Source organism: Lissotriton vulgaris, unplaced genomic scaffold (genome assembly GCF_964263255.1).
Source record: "Lissotriton vulgaris unplaced genomic scaffold, aLisVul1.2 SCAFFOLD_1639, whole genome shotgun sequence".
Taxonomy (NCBI): Eukaryota; Metazoa; Chordata; class Amphibia; order Caudata; family Salamandridae; genus Lissotriton; species Lissotriton vulgaris.
Genome location: NW_028248220.1, coordinates 236827 through 256778, shown reverse-complemented (window position 1 = coordinate 256778; position 19952 = coordinate 236827). Strand labels below are relative to the sequence as shown.

At 47.0% G+C, this 19952-nt stretch overlaps 1 protein-coding gene across 2 annotated transcripts in view; it reads left to right on the top strand.

Annotated features, from left to right (window-relative positions):
- The window catches only part of LOC147664876 (TBC1 domain family member 8B-like), a 381117-nt gene that overhangs the window by 177289 nt on the left and 183876 nt on the right, over positions 1 to 19952 (top strand). For both annotated transcript variants that reach the window (XM_086949934.1, XM_086949935.1), the window contains exon 2: positions 2828 to 2938. In XM_086949934.1, the coding sequence (XP_086806060.1) occupies positions 2828 to 2938 (111 nt within the window). The remainder of the gene's footprint in view (positions 1 to 2827; positions 2939 to 19952) is intronic.

The window sequence follows — 19952 nt, the reverse complement described above, 5'->3', positions numbered from 1 at the left end:
GGAGCGGCTCGGTGCCGACTGCCGGAGTACCAGTTGCTTGCGAGACCGCTCCCGCCTAGCTTTAGACGTCAGGGACCGGCAGTGGGAGCAGGTGCGGTCGTCGTGGTCGAGGCCTAAACACTTGAGGCACCGGCGATGGGGGTCGCTAACCGACATCAGTCGGTCGCACTTTGAACAGGGTTTAAACCCGGGCATTCCTACCGGCACCGTTGGAGTCGAAGACTCGAGTAGAGAAATTATCAAAAAGATCAAAAAGTTTAGGCAAAAAAGACTAAGGGGTAGAGCTTCTCCGGATCTGCACTAGTTGGCGCGGAAAGAAGAACTGAAGTCAGCGCGCATGGGCGGCGTCTAAGTACTCCGACGATGTCATTCCGGTGCTAACGACGCGGACGACGGACGCGCAGCCGCGGACGACGCCTGCCGGCGCGCAAGGGTATTGCTACGCAAAATTTTCCAGATCCAGTCTAACGCCTGGGGATATTCTAAGGTAAGGAATCTATCACTAACGTGTCTCGTTCAGATTCTGCACCTGGGTGATGACCCATTTGATGCAGCAATGGTCTCCGCTCACTTCATGGCAACCCTCCTCTGGTATATGGGGTTCGACTACTTTTCCTTGCTCATTTGCAATTACCTAATCAGTGCAGCAGCCGTCTCCTCACACCTCGCTATGGGGATTCACTCGCCAGGATTCCCCCACTGGACCTCGTTCCCTCCAACGATCTCCTCTTCCTTATGGGCACACTAGTCTTGGCAAGCAGACAGAGGCTGATGCACACGGGTCCCGGGCAGGTGGTCTTGGATTTTCCGGGTTATGTCTCCTTACCCACCTGGAAGAATAGCAGGCAATGGCCCCCAAGTCCTGGTAACAGACAGAACTTTTTGCAGAGCTTCTCCTACCTGCACAGCCAATCTGACTGCCGGAGGGTTGAAAATGTTTGGAGTCTCAAGCTCCCTTTCTTATAGTCAATTTGTAGTCTACAAATCAGATTTAGAGTCTGATCTTTGAAGTTTGTTGGGGGTCTGCTTTCTTTTGAAGTGCCCCTTGTTCCATCTTCCTCCTAAAAGCCGTCTGTTACAGCAGGAGTGACTCTGTATGTTTCTCATATCAGCACCATCTCCTTTCTGAGATGTTCATAGGCACCTTCCCAGTGACCTCTCTATGAATCGAAAAACACCCTTTGAAGTGTACTTTAGAGTCTGGCTCTTCCTTCCTCCAGTGTGTCGTACCCAGGTTACAGGAATGCAGTAATGCACAAATTTGTCTGGGTGGATTACTTGTCCTCCTCTCCTCATATTTCTCTTATCGGCTCTGGACCTCCCAAAAGGGAACCTAGAGTTGTCCATGTATTGTACCATTCACAGACATATATACACTCAGCACATGCATATATCATACACACACAGCACTACATTTTTTATGTACTGTACCAGTCACAGGCCCACATACATCCTGCACATATAGACCACATGTGCACTGCACAGCAGTATACACCAAACCGATTTATACCAAGGTTGAGTTCAGCACACAGCAGCGGAACTTAAAATGAGAGAGCCTGTAGGCCTCACTTCAGTGACACAAATGTGTTTGAGAGCCCCCATAATATTTTCCCCGTTTGATTACATTTACTAATCTGCACTATTGAAGCTTTAGATCAATGACATTGATTTGTTTTGTTTTATGTTTTTGGGGCGGAGTGACTTAAAGTTGTGCATTATGTCCTCAGTGACACAGAACACATCTGGGAATATTGAATTAATTAAATCAAGCTTCCATGGACACTCGGACAGGTATTTTAGCAACACAACACTAGCATATCAGCAGTACAAAAAAGCAGAGCAAAATTGCACAGCAACGTATTTGAGTATAACCAAATAAAACATCACTTCACGATGGCCAACTAAAGCAACAGTTGCTCACAGCATAGTAATACAACTTGACAACTGTAATGAAGCTCAAGAAAAACACAATACATCAACAAAGCACAAAATCAATAACACAGCAACCACATAATAACAACGAACCCCATTATCCACCCTACAACCTCCAACATCCATTGGCTTCCACGAATTTTGTACATTTACTGTTGTTAACTTTAGTAAAATATGTGCCATGTAGGTTTTTTTAATATAAAAATATTATCATTTTGAAATAGACATTTATGCTTTTCTGGTTCAAAAAGCTTGTCTGTTGACCCCTGGGGAGTTTGCGGTGTCCATGTCCGCCTCACTCTGCTAACTTGTGTTGTTTTAACCCCTTCGACGCTGATGACGAGCTGGGCTCGTCATGGCGTAGCCTCCTCGCACGCTGATGACGAGCCCAGCTCGTCACGTAAAGTGCGTTTTTTAAAAACCCAGCGTGCGAGCGGAATTCCACTAGCGCGCATGCGGTTAACACTCCAACCTCTGTCGGGTGGTGGTACGCACAGTACATCCATCCAGACAGTGTGTTCGGCTATGGTAGTGCAACAGGAAAAATGCAACTAAATTTGACTTGGCGCCGGATAATACCTACTATACTTCTATAACCTGTCGAGGGCTCATTGTCTCAGTTTTCATCCATCAAAGCAGATTTGCTTGCTTGTTACTGCTTTATTAACCTCCTAAAATAAAATGTCCAACTAATCTCTCTGAAGATTTTCTTTTTAGGCTACATGACCTTCTCTTCTACAACATATGGCCTTTTAAACATCTGTCTGCACACAGCAGAGGCTGGCAGCCTGTGCAGAGATTTGATTAATCTCAGCTTGGCTTGTTGTACAATATTTAGCCTGGCAACCAATTACTGTGATCCCTATCCAAAACATGTTTTTATTATCTATTGCAGGTATTCTAGTGGGAACACTTGATGCAGTACTAGACTCCACGTCGAAAGTCGCGCCTTATCGCATCCTCCATCAGACACCAGACTCTCAGGTCTATTGGTCAATTGCCTGTGGTAAGCATGGGAAGTTTAAATGGGGTTGACATCTAGTTTATTTCTGCACTTTATCCCCAATCGGTTCTAAATCCACCAGTCACGGCAGGACACTTACATTTATAGAATCCTTTACAAATGGGTAACTTGAATCCGTGGGACCTGAACTGTGGTTGAATATTAGTTGGCTGTCTTTTACTATGCAAGTTGTCTTGCTCCATTTCTTATAGCAATTGATTTATTGTGGCACTTTAATCTGCTGAAGTAGATTTCCACGTTTTCCTCAGTGGTGTGTTCTCCCCGTTGTGCTTGCCGACATTTTCAAGTTTCATGCAGTGATGTTGTAAGAAATAAAAGGCAAGGTCAAAACATCTGTGCACTATATCCAAGCTTCCACACCTCTTAGACTCATCAGCTAATGGATCACAGCAGCGTCGAAGTGAATCAGAGGTACAACTGGCTCACCTTTCTATTGTTTGGCCAAGTCAAGTGCAAGAGATTGCGTAGTATGCAAGTACTCATTTAAATATTCAGCCACAGCATAAGATGTAAGGAAAAGAAGGAAAATAAAGTTCAGACTAAGGGAAATAACAAAAAGGTTTTAAGTGAGAGCTGTAAGTAAGGAAAATAGTCAAAACATATGAAGGATAAAATGAGGTTAATGAAATATCACATTATCTAATAATAAATATTTATTTGAAGGCGGCCTTCTTGTTTTCAGTAATAGAAAAAGGTTCAAGAACATACCTAAGCATGATCAGGAGTGTTTCATAGGGGAAGGCACTCTTAATATCCTGCTCCTGGAGAGGACCTGGCCAGAAGTTGTTTTGGTATGCGACTCCTTCAGCTGCACAAGGTGGGCTATGCTAGTTTAACAAGACTGCAAGAGGTCAGATATCCTCTTTTTGAGATCTGGCGGCAGGCACAAACTTTGTTCTTGAAAGCTCCAAGTGCTTCCAGTCTTTTAGTAGGCTTGCCTTTCCTAAATCTGCGCTGTCCCCTTCTGCTTCAAAGAGAAATTCGCCCCTCATCAAGGTTTTTTATCTGTTGACCCCTCTTGTGTGTAGGGAGTCAGGGTGGCTAATGATAGGTCTTCATCAAATGCCTCCCCCTCTGGATCAAGCCTGTGACATGTCAGTGCAGAGGCTTGGTCATCCTGCTTGTCTTTCTGTGACTGATACCCACTTTGCTCTCTAACTCTATTTTTAGGCCGAGGCTACCAGAAATCTCATGCATGGGGGGGGGGGGGACATGCTGAAAACTTACCTAGGAGAGCATTCCGCCCATTGTTTACCACTAACTTTGCATTGTGTCACTCACGTTCACTTGTTCTCTTCTGCCATGTTGCTCTCTCTCGTCTCTTTGCTTCTCTGGTCCCCCTAATCATTTCATTTACATGCATCATAAATATATGAACTTTGCCTCCGTGAAGCGTCATGTGAATATATTACTTACTGCTTTGAGGCCAACACAGGTACTACAGTTCTATGGACACCATGATTGGACCACATGTGTAGCAGAGACCGCAGCATCCTCACTGATCCATACATTCACCTTCCTTCTGCTGTCTCTCTACTATGCCTTTGCTTTCTAATCTTGTGGATAAAGATGTCCGTTTCAACGTTTTCTCTGACTGTTGCAGTAAAATGCATGCTCACGCATTCCCGGGGAAGTGGTCTACAATCTTCTTTATCACTCCCTGGCCCCCAGTATTATTCTCCCTGGCTTCACAGTAGAGGAACTGCCACACTGTCTACCTCTTAAGTTATTGCTTTCATCTCTGGCTGAGCACTTCCGCATTCTTCACGGACTTCAAAGACCTCAGCACCACCTACTCTGTCTCAGCCAACAGTCTGTGCACTCAGTGCAGTCTTTCTTGGGTTTCTTCCAGGAGAGAGAAGGAAGCCCATGAGGGTCATATGCCTTTTTCAGCAAACCTCTCACAGCTGGGCCTCCTCAGGCAGCCCTGTCAGTCCTAGGCCTTGCATTCATAAAGGAACCACTTGTATAATGGGCTCTGCAATGTGAATCTATAGCGCCTGGAACTGTTTTATTGTTTTATAAAGTGCCACACTAGTATGTGGCATTTCATTTTACATTACAGAAGTGCTGTCCTACTTTCAGTGTTTATGTTTTGGTGTATTTCAGTGGTGTTTTTTCAATGTTTCCAAACCTTTTGAAACCATTGCTTATCAGTGTTTTCTCAGGGTATAATGTGTCTTTCCATTAGCAGTGCCCCCGAAGAATTAATTTTATACTTTAGTATGCATAGAAAGTCTATGTACTGCATGCTTACTCACCCTCTCATCTCATTGCCATCTTTTACATCGCATTACCTCTCACACTCAGTCTGTCAGTACTCTGCCTGGTTTACAAAACTATTAATAGATTAAAAAAAAGAGTGCTATGTTCAAATGTTTTAATAAACAAATCCATGGGTACAGTTGGGTATCATTTTCCAACTTCTTACTGAGTGTTATGGCATTGTAGGGGTGATCAACCTTGACAACCGCATAGTACTTTGTGAATCCTTTAAAATGTTGAATTACACCAGATTAATTTGTATCCTTGCATTCTAAGGCACTTGAAAGTTGATGCTTTAAGCATGCCCACCATTGCTTTTCTTCAATCTTTGCTTGACTACGTTAAGTTGGAGCTGCTGTTCTGCAGACATTCATAGCTGCCAAGTGTCCCCATGGCAAATATCTCACTTTTAAGTCAGTCCTGACTTTTTAAATGCATTCGCATTGTATTCTGGGACTTGAAATGTTGCTGTTAACATTGTATCTATGGGCTCAAACCTCCCAGCAGTTTGCTTAAAAGCCTGGATTAGCTGAAGGTATCTCACATAACATTAGGACACCTTGCAGCTATGAATTTTGTTGGTACGCGGAAAGTCCTGTTTCATGTTTTCACCAGTAACCCATGCGCATGATGACCGCTTTCTTTTCACAGGCGTCGGTCACTACACCTCACATTTAATTTTTTAAGACTGGGGTGTTTGGTAGTTGAACTCCTAAAAATACAGACTGGTTAAAAAAGGAGGCTGAGTCAACAAAGAGTTTTACCCATTCTGTGAGTAAATGTGATAGTATATATTGGCCAAAATTCTTATGAGACAACCATTTCACTAATTGGTGAAAGAATTATACAAAACCAAAGATCAACTATGATTTTAATATTCTCTGATTCTCTACACTATATAAAATAAGTAGATCAGACCTAAAACATGGTTCTAAACCCTGCACCTTTAATCCAAGCACTCAAGACTGAAGGCACAAAAGGAAGAAGAAACTGTATTTTAGTGACATCCCAAACAAATAAAACTTAATCTTAGACCAGCCTTTCTTGCTGCTACTTTGTATTAGAAAGTTACATTGTGTTGTCCACTTCAAGATGAAACCAGCATTGTCATAGCCAATAGGTCTTGCCTTTGGGACCATGAAAGTGTTTAGCCAGATATATTCTTAAAAAAATTGTACAAATAGCCATGCAGATCAAACCCAAAAGAGCCTCTTTATCTATACTTTGCTTATTTACAAGGCCTTTTTATATCAAATCAATGAGCTCAACCGTAGTATTTTAACAAACGTGAACTCAAAGGTATGGATGACCTAATTGTAATAGGCTGAATGTTCTATGAATACCCACAATTGTTAAATGTTATTGCTGGCTTAATAATGCTACTTGGCTTGAAATAAACTCCAACAACGTACCCACGCCCTATACAACCAATCCTATTACTACTAATATTTTAGACCATTAATTGTACCATCACATTCACAGCATCAAAGACATACAGTTATCAATGTGATACTCTAAAAAAGTACGGAGATGATTATATAAAACACTCTAACGCAACCAACTACAATGCTCGCACCTGGAAAACATGCGAAATATTAATGAAACCAATTAAACACGCTTGACGGAACACTCTCATGCCCATTACACATCTTTCTAATTCCAAAATAAAACTGATACAAGAGCATCTAATAATGCCAAGCGCAAAGACCAAACCCAACATTCTCGCACCCAACAGAACACTTTTAGCCAGACATTACCGAACTTAAACACAGGAGTGCGAGATTAGCTGCCAGGCTATGGCTAATCATCACAATAGGATAACAAAAAAATAAACATGGGTATATCAATAAGACACACAATCGGAATGTAAAGACTAAATTAATTAAGAGCAAACACCCAAACACAGGGCCACTGAGTGCTCGTTCATCGTAGCAAGTAAAAACTTCACCGCGTAATAAGCACCAGTTGAATCAGACGTACCACATGCATTAAGGTCCTGCGCCAAACACACCCCTCGGCAGACTCCCAGTCACATTTCTCAACACATCAGATACTCTTTTTAATCTCCAGTCTGGTCAATGAGAAAGCCTAGAACAGCGGCGGTCGCACAGCCCTGTCCGCTAGGAAGCCGTGCCATGCTCTCCAAATTCTGATAACGTATCATAAATATGAAATAATTTGAGTGAATAAAAAAGGTTGCAGATTTGTTTCTGATCAATCAACCAACAAAAATGTTAGATTGTCTGCAGTTAATTGGCTATGAGTCTTTGTATCAGTGTGACCCGATTCGAGGAGATGCAGTCGAATGATGCCAGTATCAAGAAAACAGAACAAAATTTTTTTGCAGAGTTAGGATAACCGCTGGGTTACACCACTGTGCGTCCTGAATGCGTACTGAGCTTGTGCAGTATACTGCACTGCCATCTACAGGAATTCGATGCAGTCCCATCCTTTCCACGCCAACAGCAATGCAAAGTCAAACACAATTTACCGCAAACTAGTGCAATGCCATCAGCTATTGGTACCGAAGATGCACATTTTCACCGGTGAGCAAAATATTGGTAGTCTTCTGGAAACCGTTCGACTCCTCCATGTCACGTCCAGTTATTCAACTCCTGTACAACATAGGCACAGAGTAGCCCTAACTATGATGAAAGAGGACCTTACAAACCAAGAGTGTGCTTTAGGGCGTCCACTAAACTTAAGGTGGCCTGGCAGCTGCCTGCACCCAAAGTAGTGAGCTCTCCCATCTCCTTTCACTGCTCCCGCGCTCATAGGTCAATCTTTGCTTGTAACGCTATACGGCAGGAAGTCGCAACTCTTAACAAGTTGAAGCATGGCGCGTTGTGTGTAACCTGACCCACGAGGAATGCAGCTGCCACCCTGTGCGCCGCTGCTCGCTCCCGAGAGCAAAACGCAGTAAGAGTCAACATTACAAAAGGAGGTGGGACACGCACCCGCCTTTAGCCATTTGCGTGCTTTCATTCTTGAAAGACACACGCAAAAGCAATCCTATGCGTGGGGTGGGAGTCAGACCCACACAGGGTAGTTTAGTGTGCTTACAAGAAGCCTCACAGCGCAGCGCATGCATGCTGGCTCAGGCTCGATCTAATAAAAAGGACTCATTCTCTCTCTTTGCTTTTTTAAATGGCATTTTTGGTTTTGATTCTACATGTGTTTAGCAGCGTTTATATGTTTCTCTTAGACAGTCTTGCTTTTTTTAAGACCGCATTACAATGTATGTTGTTTTTGAGCCGATACTTTCAATGCAGGAAGATGACATTTTTTTCACAGACTGTAATTTGCTGTTGGCGAAGAATCCAGTGCTGGCTCAAAGTAGCATGCGTATTCTCTGGGGCATTTGGCAGTAGCGGTGCTACTCGAACTTGATTGCATGATTAACTTGCACGTTTGGGAGCTTTTCTGCACTTTTGGTGTTGTGGTAATAGGTACAATCCGCAGTACGTCCATGCAAAGCAGGTGTTGCCCTCACTTTTGTTTTATGAGGGCGCTCCATAACAACAGCTTTGTTTGCATGCCGGCCCATGAAAATCTGACGCCTGCAGCATTTTTTCCTGAGGGACTGGGTGGTGGACTTTAGCTTGAGGAACTCGCCACTCAGTGATCACAGGTTCTTATGTCTCTCCCTTCATGCTTCCTTCTTGACAAAACACCCAACTACACGCAATCTCTCTTCAATACTTTAAAAACGAAAGGTAGATTAAGTAGTGCTCCCAGGTTGACATTGCTTCATTAATGACCAGTTTAGTACCCCCTTTGGCTGAATAATACATGGGTGACAGTATTAGGTAACTGACCGTTTTTAGAGGGCCTGCCACGCTATTTTTAATTTACTCCTGGCCCCTCTCAACCCAACCCTAATTGTGAAAGAAGCATCAAATGGTTTAACGCTGACTGTACAGAAGCACACAACCAGCTATCTGTGTCCCTTAAAGAGACCCCCAGAGTGCAGGGGAATGTGCAGAGTGCTAGGGACGGTTACAGTCATGTGCTGAAAGCGAGGAAAGCAGTTATCAGAGAGGAAGCGTTCTCTGCCCTACTTCAGGCTAGTGAAACAAATGACACTAAAGCATTTTGTGTGACGGTCAACCACATTTATTTTACCAGTAGCAATGAGTCTGGGTTGGATGTGGTTATCCCTCCTGATATTTGGGTTGCCCACTTTAAAGAGCTTTATGCGGACACCCTTGCTAAGGCTACAGTTGCTGGTAAGCCAGCAGTGGATAGCTCGACCAGGTCTTCTCCAGATTTTTTGCCAGGGGCAGTCCCTCCGGCGTGACAGATTAAATTTAGCGAAGTCCGGCTTGCACTAGACAGTTGCCCCGCCGGGAAGGAGCATGGTCTTGTCAGGATCCCTGCCGATTTGTTCAAGGCTAAGTCTGAGCTGTGGGCCCCACTTGACAAATGTCCTTAATGTGTTTCTTTTCAATGGCCCACCTAAATTTTGGGCCCGCCACAATTGTCACCTTTTTTTTAAAAAAAAAGGGCTCCAAGAGTAAACCTCCACTGTTATCACCCAATTTAATTGATTAATTCTGTCGCTAAAGTTATAGGGAGAATTTTGTTGGAACGACTTTAGACATGGGCAGAGGATCATCATGTATTGTCTGAGCTTCAGTCTTTGGCTTCAGGCTGGGTCTGGGAATGGGGGAGCTGGCCTTGAACTTTTATCTTATAATCAGCAAGTACACATTGGCTAAGGCAGGATATATCTGGCATTTACGTATTTAAGCTCTAGGTTTGACTCCGTTAACAGAGCCAAACTGTGGAGCTCTTAGTCAGATATGGGAGTGGAACACTACCTAGTTGATTTTTTGCAGCAAGTGCACAGGGACATCACGGCCAGTGAACGATAGTGCCTGGGAGGGGAGGGTACTGGGGGTAGGTGAGAGGTAGGGAGAGTGAGAACATGACATCGTCCATTAGAATTCCATCCGCATCTCAACCAGCTCAGACGTCAACCTCGCTAGCGCCGAGCACCTTCACTTCCAGATCCACACCGACCCCAAGACCACACTCAAAGGCACCCTCCTCTACAGACCACCAGGACCCCGTGCACAATTCTGTGAAGACATCACTGACTTCATCACCCCTCACGCCCTCCCCTCCGAGGACTACATTCTACTGGGAGACCTCAATTTTCACCTGGAAAAGAACAACGACAGCAACACCACCACCCTTCTGGACAATCTAGCCAACCTCGGACTCAAACAACTAGTTAACACACCCACCCACTGCGCAGGACACACACTCGACCCTATCTTCACCTCCAGCAAGCACATCTCCTTCAGTCGCACCACAGCTCTCCATTGGACGGACCACAGCTGCGTTAACTTCACCTACAAAAAGACCACAATCCACAACCACCCTCAACCCACTCTGCGAAGAAACTGGAACAAAATCACCATCGAACAGATCTCCACATCGCTTCTTCATAACCCCCCAGCCTATTCGTCGAACCCTAACTAAGCAGCCATCAACCTCACACAATGGCTAACTCACAGCGCCGACAACATGGCACCCTTGAAAAAACGCCAAATCAAACTAGGAAGCAAAAACGCCCCCTGGTTCAACGATGAGCTTAAGAAATCCAAGAAACTCTGTCGCTCCCTCGAGAAGGCCTGGAAAAAAGACCCAAACACCAGCACCAGGGACGCCTTCAAAAACGCCACCCGCATACACCACCAACTGATCCGGACAGCCAAGAAAGCCGCTTTCAAAGACCGACTAGACAACAACGCCCACAACAGCAAGGAATTATTCAACATCGTCAAAGAGTTTACCAACCCCTCTGCCAACTCAAACGACATCACTCCCTCTCAAACCCTTTGCGACTCCTTAGCCTCGTTCTTCCACAACAAAATAGCAGACACCCACAACAGCTTCAACAACCAACCCGAAGACCAACCCACCCAACCTTCTGCCGAACCTTCACCCCCCTTGAACATCCTTAATGACTGGAACCCAATCTCCACTGAGGACACATCCGCCTGATGAACTCCATCCACTCAGAATCCCCCACAGACCCATGCCCTCAATCAATCAATCAATCAAAGACATTTATAGAGCGCACTACTTACCCGGAGGGTCTCAAGGCGCTTGGGGGGGGAGGGGTGCTGCTACTGCTCGAACAGCCAGGTCTTGAGCTTCTTCCTGAAGGAGAGGTGGTCTTGGGTCAGGCGCAGGTCGGGAGGGAGGGAGTTCCAGGTCTTGGCGGCCAGGTAGGAGAAGGACCTTCCTCCTGTTGTCGTTCTCCGGATGCGGGGGACGGCGGCGAGGGCGTGACTGGCTGATCGGAGGTGGCGTTTGGGAGCATAGAAGTTGATGCGGTTGTTGAGGTAGCTCGGGCCTTGATCGTGTAGGGCTTTGTGTGCGTGGGTGAGGAGACGGAAGGTGATTCTTTTGTTGACGGGGAGCCAATGCAGGTCTCTCAGATGTCCGGAGATGTGGCTGTGTCGTGGGATGTCGAGGATGAGTCTGGCCGAGGCGTTCTGGATCCGCTGGAGTCTCTTCTGGAGCTTGGCGGTGGTTCCGGCGTAGAGGGCGTTGCCGTAGTCCAGTCGGCTGGTGACGAGGGCCTGGGTGACCGTCTTCCTGGTCTCGGTGGGGATCCACCGGAAGATCTTCCGTAGCATGCGCAGGATGTTGAAGCACGACGAGGAGACGGCGTTGACCTGTCTGGTCATGGAGAGGGAGGAGTCCAGGATGAAGCCCAGGTTGCGTGCATGGTCTGTCGGTTTGGGTGCGGTGCCCAGGGCGGGGGGCACCAGGAATCGTCCCAGGCGGAGGGCGAGGAGCCCAGGATGAGGACTTCCGTCTTGTCCGAGTTCAGTTTCAGGCGGCTGGTTGTCATCCACTCGGCTATGTCTTTCATCCCTTCGTGAAGGTTGGCTCTGGCGGCGGCGGGGTCGTTGGTCTGGGAGAGGATCAGCTGGGTGTCGTCGGCGTAGGAGATTATGTTGAGGTTGTGTTGGCGTGCGATGGCCGCGAGGGGGCTCATGTCTTCAGGGGTCTTCAACAAAGCGGACTCCATCATAGCACCACACCTCCGAGACGTCATCAACTGCTCCCTCAACTCAGCCACCTTCCCGGAAAGTTGGAAACACGCCGAACTCAGCGCCCTTCTAAAAATAAACCACAGCTGACCCCACCGAACTCAAAAACTACCCATCTCGCTCCTTCCATTCCCGGCCAAAGTCATCGAGAAAGCGGTCAACAACCAGCTCGCCGCCTTCCTCGAAACCAACAATTCCCTCGACTCCTCACAGTCCGGCTTCCGAGCCAAACACAGCACTGAGACCGCACTCATCGCAGCAACAGACGACATTCGAACACTACTGGACAATGGAGACACAGTCGCCCTCATCCTCCTCGACCTCTCCGCAGCCTTCGACACAGTCTGTCATAGCACCCTGTTACAACGCCTCAGAAACATCGGAATCCAAGGAAAAGCTCTGGAATGGATCACCTCGTTCCTTGCCGGAAGAACTCAGAGAGTCCGCCTCCCACCGTTCAAGTCAGAAGCCTCTGAAGTCATCTGTGGCGTGCCACAAGAATCCTCACTCAGCCCCACCCTCTTCAACGTATACATGAGCCCCCTCGCGACCATCGCACGCCAACACAACCTCAACATCATCTCCTACGCTGACGACACTCAACTGATCCTCTCACTCACCAATGACCCTAACACCGCCAAAACCAACCTACATCAAGGAATGAAAGAAGTAGCAGAGTGGATGAAGCTCAGCCGTCTGAAACTGAATTCAGACAAAACAGAAGTCCTTATCTTAGGTACCTCCCCCTCCGCATGGGACGACTCTTGGTGGCCAGCGGCCCTTGGAAAAGCACCCATGCCGACGGACCACGCACGGAACCTGGGCGTCATCCTGGACTCCTCACTCTCGATGACCAGACAAGTCAACGCCGTTTCATCATCTTGCTTCAACATTCTTCGCATGCTCAAAAAAACATTTCGCTGGATCACCACCGAAACTAGAAAAACGGTCACCCACGCACTGGTCACAAGCCGCCTGGACTACGGAAACACCCTTTACGCCGGCACCACCGCAAAACTGCAGAAAAAACTCCAACGCATCCAGAACGCATCAGCCAGACTCATACTAGACATCCCGCGTAAAGATCACATTTCTAATCACCTGAAAGACCTCCATTGGCTCCCTGTCAATAAGAGGATAACATTCCGCCTCCTCACCCACGCACACAAAGCACTTTACGAACTTGGACCCGAATGCCTCAACACGCGAGTCTCCTTCTACACCCCCTCATGCCAGCTACGCTCTTCCAACCAAGCCCTTGCTGCTGTTCCACGCATCAACAAAACCACCATGGGAGGAAGATCTTTCTCCTACCTGGCGGCTAAAACCTGGAATTCTCTTCCCATTCACCTCCGCCTCACTCAAAACCACCTAGCATTCAGAAAGCAACTTAAAACCTGGATATTCGACAAGTAATTCCCCTCCCTCCTCAAGCGCCTTGAGACCCTCCGGGTATGTAGCGCGCTATACAAATTACTTGACTTGACTTGACTTGTGATGACCCCATTTCTGTTTTCCTTGTACAGTTCCTTTTCATGCTGACTACATGCCTTTTACTGAGCACTTTGATATAAAAGGACACTAAATCTAAAGGTGAGCCAATCTGGGTTACCCCAAAACTATGAAAGCAGGCTGTCTCTTGCATAGGACTTAGAATACTTTACTCGGAGGCTTCACTTCATGTCAGGTTCTTGCAACATTTGACTGAGCCTTCTGCTTATTTTCTATATTTAATTTAACTTGCATTTTGAATAACCCAATTTTTTTTAAACAATTTTTTATTGTTTTCCAGTGTAACAAACATACACGTTGACAATCAGTATGATAATAGTATTACGGAAATTTAGATATACAGTTGCATCCATTCGAAGTCTCAAAATACATTCCCATGTGTGATATATCACTTTGCATCCCATCTTTTTCAGCAGCCCACTAGTTCCCGTCTTATTCTCCACCCTCTTCCTCATCAGAGCTCGTAATATATTCTTCTGGCAGTGGATCACATATCTCTCCTCTATACACATTCCAAGGAGTCCACACCTTGTTCCATTTACGAGGACTCGTTCTAGCTACATATACTGCTCGCTCCGTTAACGTTAGTATGTCCATGGTTCTGCTCCATTTTGGTAAGGTGGGCAGTTCTGAGGCGCCCCATTTCTGCTCTATGTCTCTTTTTGCAACCATGATCGCCAATGTGCTCCATATTTGACCATTCCTGGATAAGTCATTTGGATCCCAGATATTTAAAATACATTTACGTGGCTCTGGTAACAGGGAGACCATAAGTGTTTGTGACACAGTGCGCATCACTTGTCGCCAGTATTCGGTTATGAAAGGGCATTCCCAGAGAGTATGGAGTAGTGTACTCGCCACAGCAACGAAGGCAGTAGGGATGCGGGGTTCTTTGTAGTTTGTGTAGTGTGGTTCTAGTGTAGTATATCCTGTGTAGGATTTTAAGCTGTACTAATCTGAGCTTGGCCGAAATACCCACTTCTCTTGGGGATGCTAGTGCTTCATTCCATTCCGTCTCGTCCATGTCGCCCAGTTCCTCCACCCACCTCCTTCGCAGTTTCAGTGTTGGGTCTGCTAAGTTATTGATCAACTTGCGGTAGGTAAGTGACTTTGCAATCTTTTGCATGAAGTCAGTGAGTAACCTATCCTCTAACGGCGAGGATTCCGGTACTTCGGTGTCTACTGGTATTGTCTGTAACAGGGCGTGTCTTATCTGTATGTATCTAAGTTTCAGTCCGCCCCAGGTCATATTGCTGTTGAAGCTGTGTGAACAGGATCACTGTTCCCTTGTCCCATAAGTCTCCCACTGTGGATATTCCGATGCTGTCCCATTGTGTAAACCCCTTACTTCGCCTTAGTTGCCCCAGCGTCTTCGTGTCCCAGAGTGGGGTGAGCTTAGTGAGTGTTCCCTTCCAACCCAATTTCGGCTGTGCCGAGTGCCAGAGCGTGGTCGTATGTTTCGTGGGTCCTATCAATTTCGCCACCTGGCCTCTGTTATATAGCGCTGATAGCATGCTGTCCGTGCCTAATTGTGTCCTGTCGGCTCTGTAAGCTGGGTTGTCCCGAGGTGCGTGGATCCATTGGCTAATAATTTTGAGTTGTGCAGCCCAGTAGTACATCTGGAGGTTCGGCAGGGCAATCCCTCCCTCGTACCAACTTCTGTTTAGTTTGATATGCGCCATGCGTGCTGGGCGGTTACCCCATAATAGATTGGATATCAATGCTGTCACTTACTGAAAGTACCGCGGTGGGACCGGGTACGGGGTGTTCTCTAGGGAATACAAAAATCTCGGGAGGGCCATCATTTTGTAGAGGGCTGCTCTACCGAGGAGTGTTAGCGGCAATGATGCCCAATGTTTCACATCATTTCGCAGACGCTCCAGGGGAGGTTTCAGTTTTTTATCAAAGAATTCCGTCGGGTCATCAGTGATGTATATGCCTAGGTATTTAAAGGAGTACGTAGATAGTACAAGCGGGCAGTCAGCAGCAAGTGAGGGTTCTGGCCCCTTCAGCACGTACAGTACAGATTTTGACCAGTTTAAAGTGTAGCCCGATGTTTTCCCGTAAGCATCGCAGAGTTGGAGGAGTGCTGGTATGCCCCTGTCTGGATCTGTCAGATACACCAACATATCGTCGGCATAAAGTGATACACGATCCTCCCACCCCTCCTTCCAGATAATCCCTTTCAATAATGGTGTTGTTCGAAGCAATGTCGCCAGCGGCTCAAAGACCAGGGCAAATAGCAAGGGTGATAGGGGACAGCCCTGCTGGGTCCCCCTTGCCAGTTGGATCGTTCGTGCGATGTGGCCGTTAGCAGTAATCTGAGCCACCGGGTTGGTGTATAGGAGACGTATCCATGCTATGTATTTGGGGCCAAACCCCTTATGTGTCAGGACTGCAAAGAGGTATCCCCACTCCACCATATCTAACGCCATTCTGGGATCCAGGGAAAGGATCACTGCTGGTTCCACTAATAGCGGGGCGCGAGCCAGGACTCCATGCACACGTCTGAGGTTAAGAGCAGTGTTCCTAGGCAGTAAAAATCCCAAGTGATCTGGGTGGATCAACTGCGTGAGATGGGTCATTAGCCTATTGGCCAAGAGCTTCACAAGAATTTTTGCTTCTGCATTAAGAAGAGATATTGGGCGATACGATGTGCATTCTGTCGGCAGTTTACCGGGCTTTGGGATCGCAACTATTGTTGCGGTTCGTGGGTCTTGAGGGAGATCTGCTTTCGCCAAACTCTCAGTGTACATTGCCAGTAGTGGCGAGCTGAGTGTTTTAGACATAAGCTTGTACCATTCTATGGGGATCCCGTTAGGGCCCAGGGCTTTACCGGATTGTATCGCATGTATAGCCAATTGTATTTCTTCGACCGTAAGATCTGCGTCTAGTTCTTGGACTGCTTCCAGTGTGAGCGTCTGGGTTACGATGTGACTAAGGGAGGTTAACGCTGCATCATCTGTGACTTCTCCCTCTGGGGTGCAAACCGTTTTGAAGTGATCTGCCAGTGTGTGTATTATCTCCTCTGGGTGTGTCTGAAGTGTCCCTGTATCTGTGTGTAACTGCTGTATGCCTTCCGATTCCAGCACTCCCAAAATTCGTATGTTGTTCCGTCTCGAGCGCCCTTCCTGATCGTCCAGTTTCTCTTGCAACTGTTTATTCATGGCTTCCATGCGTTCCATCACTGATTGCAGCTCCAAGGTGTCTTCTACTAGGAACTTCGTGACCACTTCTATTTGTGCAACGCGCTCCGCCATTTTGCGAAAGTCCGCTCGCAGTAAGTTAACCTCCGTGGCTATCGATCCCACCGTCGTTTGTACATTGGACAGTGTTTTCATTATGTCCTCCGTTATTCTTTTGCCCCCTTCACCTTCCGGGCCCTTGCCTGTGGAGGTGCGCTCCTCTGATGGTGGCTGCTAATTACTCTGGTCATAGGCGTATTTATCCAGTTTAGCCTGAGTCGTGGTGGATCTCGTCCCCCTGCCCGCCATTTTATTCGTGTTTTTGGAGTCGCAGGGCGTACGTTATTTCCACTAGCAGGTGTGCTGCCTTTGGTGGTCCTGTACTGTTTTGTTGTGAATTTCACTGCGCTAGGGCGTCCTTCAATGAGGCACTGCTATGCACGTTAGTTTTATGCTGTTGTTATAGTCTGGGTCCCCAGAGATGCGATATGTTCGTTCCTACCAGGGGTCGCTGGTATGGGTTCACAGTATGATGACGCTACCTCCACGCGCTGTTATGTCCCTGATTATATATTATCAACTGTGCCTGATTGCGCGCAGAGGCCGCTCCACACACCGGGCCCTGTGTTCTGATGCGCTGTATTCCGCTCCGCCGGTCCGCCGGTCAAAGTGCCGCCGCTGATTTCGCCCCCCCCCCCCCCGCCACTCTCCTCCAACTCACTTGGTCATCCGGTGTTGCAGCCGTGCCTCCTTTGTCCCCTCCGGTGCCCGTGTGTGTGGCGCGGGCCCGGTATTCCTGGTGCTGTCCGCCGGATGGGTGGTCTTTGTACTCTCCGGGGCCCGCGTGATCGCCGCTCTTCTGTTGCGCTTCCAGGCCACCGGTGTCCGTGCGCCAGCAGCGTTCCGGTGGGGGCCACAGGAATGAGCGGTATTGCAGTCCCGCGACGACAGAGCAGTCGTCACGCAAAGAGGTCCGGAAGACAGTCGTGACAGTGGGGCGCAACTTCGGCTTTGTTTTTTCCCCAAGGTCCCGGTGCTAAATAGACGCTCCGGTCTCCTCTTGTACTTTCCCTGCTGATGTCGTGCTTTCGTTGTCCGTTTGTTGAAGGTTGTGTTTTTTTCGAGGATTTTGTGCACCTTCGACGTTAGGGCCGACTTCCGGTCAATACTCCCGTCTTTTTCCTACTTCCGCTCAGGCAGGCTGGTACCTGAGACCGGTGTCGCCGTTTCACATGTAGGCCTCAGACGGAAATTGGACGTTTCCTGTGGATCCCGGTATCGGATGTTTACCGGGGTTACACCGGACGGTACCGCTCGGTTCCCGCCCTTGGGATCCCCCTCCAGAGGAAAGGTGTAGCCGGATTAATGGACGGATTTATGGGCTGGGGCCGCCTCGGTCACAGAGCTCGTCTTTCACACAGCCACCATGCTTGGCTGCTAGCCACGCCTCCAATAACCCACATTTTTGGTTGTTTTATTGCACTTTAATTATGTAATAAGCCTTCATGGTTTCTAGGTTATACTGGTTATGTTAAAGCTATATAAAACTTTTTTTTTAATTTCTACGGTGAGCATTTACCCACTTAACTTCTAACTTTAAAAAATGTGAAGGAATATTTGCTTTATGGGACAGGTAGCCTTAAACTTTTTTTTTTTTGATTTCAAAGAACTTTATTGTACCATCACAGTTTGTCACAGCATGATGCCTACAACCCCATAGGCCGGCTGCGCTCGAAAAAACATTTTAACTATTCTCGTTGAAGTACACAGCGTACTGCCAACATCCCGGAGGTCCGGCGGCGGAATACTCTAGCATTCATATAATCTCAACATTGTATGGTACACATAAGTCCAAGGTCCAAGAAGTGTTTTCTCATTATAGTAACTTCGAACTCGAACTTTAGGTTAGGATGTCCCACAATAGGCATGTTCAACATAATCCTATAGTCCTCTTAATCTTGCTATTCAAACCAGATGCATGTTTACATATAGCAGGTTCAAGGAAACACCATCTTCCCTGTACGTGACAGCCCTGTGTTAGACTTACCATACTAGGGAGATAACAATGGGGATAACAGAAGACAAGAACTTGGAAAAAAAAGAGAAAACCATCATATACCTTATCCCTGATCAGCTCTCCCCGGCACCTATGTTATGTACGGGGATATAAATAACAGCACCTTTCTATCCCTATAAACCATGTGACAACACCCCCACAAATTCTACGGGCTCATATCCTTCCTAAGTACATCAGCATACAGATCTCTGTATGAAATGACCATGGTGACATCCCCAATCGTCTGCTCGGCGGTGCCCATCATCCTGTTTCCCAAAGGCCCAATCCCATACACATCAGAGCTAGGCATTTGTTACATTTAAAGTGTATCCTCCCTCTTCCTCCGCAATCCTGACATCTTCCTCGCCTCCCCGGCTCGCATCTTTAGATGGAGTTGTATTGGCTACCAAATACTCTCTCAATGGATCCCATATGTCCCTGGCCCTACTGCTCACTGGTTGTGTGTCTGCATACACTGTGTTCTGTTCCTGGCAGTATATTAAATCATTCAACCAATCCTTAAATTTCGGGGCTCAGCCCCTCCCCCATCTGCATGCGACCCTCCGTTTCGCTAGCAAAAGTGCAATATTCACACATTTCCTGCTTGATTTAGCCGTCTGCATAGTATATCCCAATAGCATAGTGAGTGGATCCTTATCAATCCTATTCCCCAGCATATCCTGTAAAGCCGAATGTACCTGAGTCCAGTAATCAAACACCCCTGGGCATGTCCAAACCAGGTGTATGAAGCCGGCCCCATCCGAGCCACATCGTTCACACCTAGCATTCTCCGATAGTCGGAACCTCAACTTTTTCTCCGGCGTATAATACATCCTCTGCAAAAACTTATAATGAATAATTCGAAGCCTGCAGCTGGCTGAGATATTGGCCGTAATATCACA